Source organism: Rhincodon typus, chromosome 22 (assembly GCF_021869965.1).
Source record: "Rhincodon typus isolate 14 chromosome 22, sRhiTyp1.1, whole genome shotgun sequence".
In the NCBI taxonomy this organism is placed as follows: Eukaryota; Metazoa; Chordata; class Chondrichthyes; order Orectolobiformes; family Rhincodontidae; genus Rhincodon; species Rhincodon typus.
Window position 1 is genome coordinate 2888134 of NC_063353.1, and position 1563 is coordinate 2889696.

Consider the following 1563-nt stretch of genomic DNA (forward strand, 5'->3'; position numbering starts at 1 on the left):
GGGACGGTGGAGGGGAAGGGAGATGGAAAAGGGCAGCGTTGGAGGGGGGTCATGAGGGAGATTGTGTTCTAGCCGGTCTGACTGGACCGGGAGGCACCGGGAATCCACGCTAGGCCCAGGCTCCCTTCCTGCGACCGAACTCCGCTCCTTACCGCTCTTGCCCTTCCTCTTCTTCTTCTTCTTCTTTTTGGTGCTCTCCTCAGTCACCTCATCGTGCGGGACACCGTTGAGCAGATGCGGGCTGTCGACCGCTCCCTCACCACCGCCTCCGGCCTCCAGCAGAACCGCCTGCTCCGCCATCTTGGCTCGGGCACCGAGGGCGCATGCGTGGTACGGGACCGTAGAAAGGGCTGCGACTGACGTCAGCAGACTGCACCAATCGTCTGTGAATTACGGTAAAGGGGGTAGCACCGTAAATCCTGTTGTAGAGGGTCCAGTTCCTCGGCCATTGGTAGCATCAAAGAGAATTGGTTACAGTATTTTCTAGGGAATCTCAGAATGACCAAAAAATTGGTGGCAAGATTAGGAACGTAACCAAAGGTTTCATCAGTGCTGGGATTTCGAAGGCATTCCAGATTCAGGGTTTATATTGGAGTGTAAGGCCAACAGTGGGACTAAATATGGGGATGACAGACTACCTTAGTCCCATACAAATCATCTCTTCTGTCTTGAACAACATTTGCGGAGCACACAATCATCTGGAGGATGATTAAACATCTCTTAACATCACCGCATTGGATCTACATGGGCAGCACGGTGGCTCAATGGTTTGCACTGCTGCCTCACAGCGCCAGGGACCCAGGTTCCATTCCAGCCTTGGATCACTGTCTCTGTGGCGTTTGCATGCTTCTCTCCCCGCACCCCTCTCTGTCTGCATGGGTTTCCTCTGGGTACTGTGGTTTTCTCCCACAGTCCAAACCCTCCTCACATATCACCCCATTAACCTCCGGATTCAACACATCATTCTCTGCCAACTGCAATCTGACCCCACTACCAAGGATATATTTCCCTCCCCACACATATCTTCCTTCCAGCGGGACCGCTCTCTCCGCGACTCCCTCATCCACTCCACACTGGCCCCACCACCCCCGGCACCTTTCCCTGCAACCACAGGAAGTGCTATACCTGCCCCTACAACTCCCCCCTCACCCCCATCCCAGGCCCCAAGAAAACCTTCCACATTAAACAGATGTTCACCTGCACATCCGCTAATGTGGTCTATTGTATCCGCTGTTCCCGATGTGTCCTCCTCTACATTCGGGGAGACCAAGTGGAGGCTTGGAGACCACTTTGTGGAGCACCTACGCTTGGTTCATGACAAACGACAACACCTCCCAGTCGCAAACCACTTCAACTCCCCCTCCCACCCCCTGAACAACATGTCCATCCTGGGCCTCCTCCAGTGTCACAACAATGCCACCTGGAAACTGGAGGAACAGCACCTCATATTCTGCCTTGGAAGCCTACAACCCAATGGTCTCAATGTGGAATTCACTAACTTCAAAATCTCCCCACCCCTGACCTCATCCCAAGACCAGCACCCCCTCTCATCCCCGCCTCCTT

The 1563-nt window shown here is 54.3% G+C and overlaps 1 protein-coding gene across 1 annotated transcript in view; it reads right to left on the bottom strand.

Annotated features, from left to right (window-relative positions):
- metap2a (methionyl aminopeptidase 2a) overlaps window positions 1–341 on the bottom strand; it is a 17746-nt gene extending 17405 nt beyond the window's left edge. The window contains exon 1 of the mRNA XM_048610501.1: window positions 153–341. Coding sequence (XP_048466458.1) covers window positions 153–300 — 148 coding nt within the window. The 5' untranslated portion in view covers window positions 301–341. The remainder of the gene's footprint in view (window positions 1–152) is intronic.
- Between the last annotated feature and the right edge of the window lie 1222 nt (window positions 342–1563).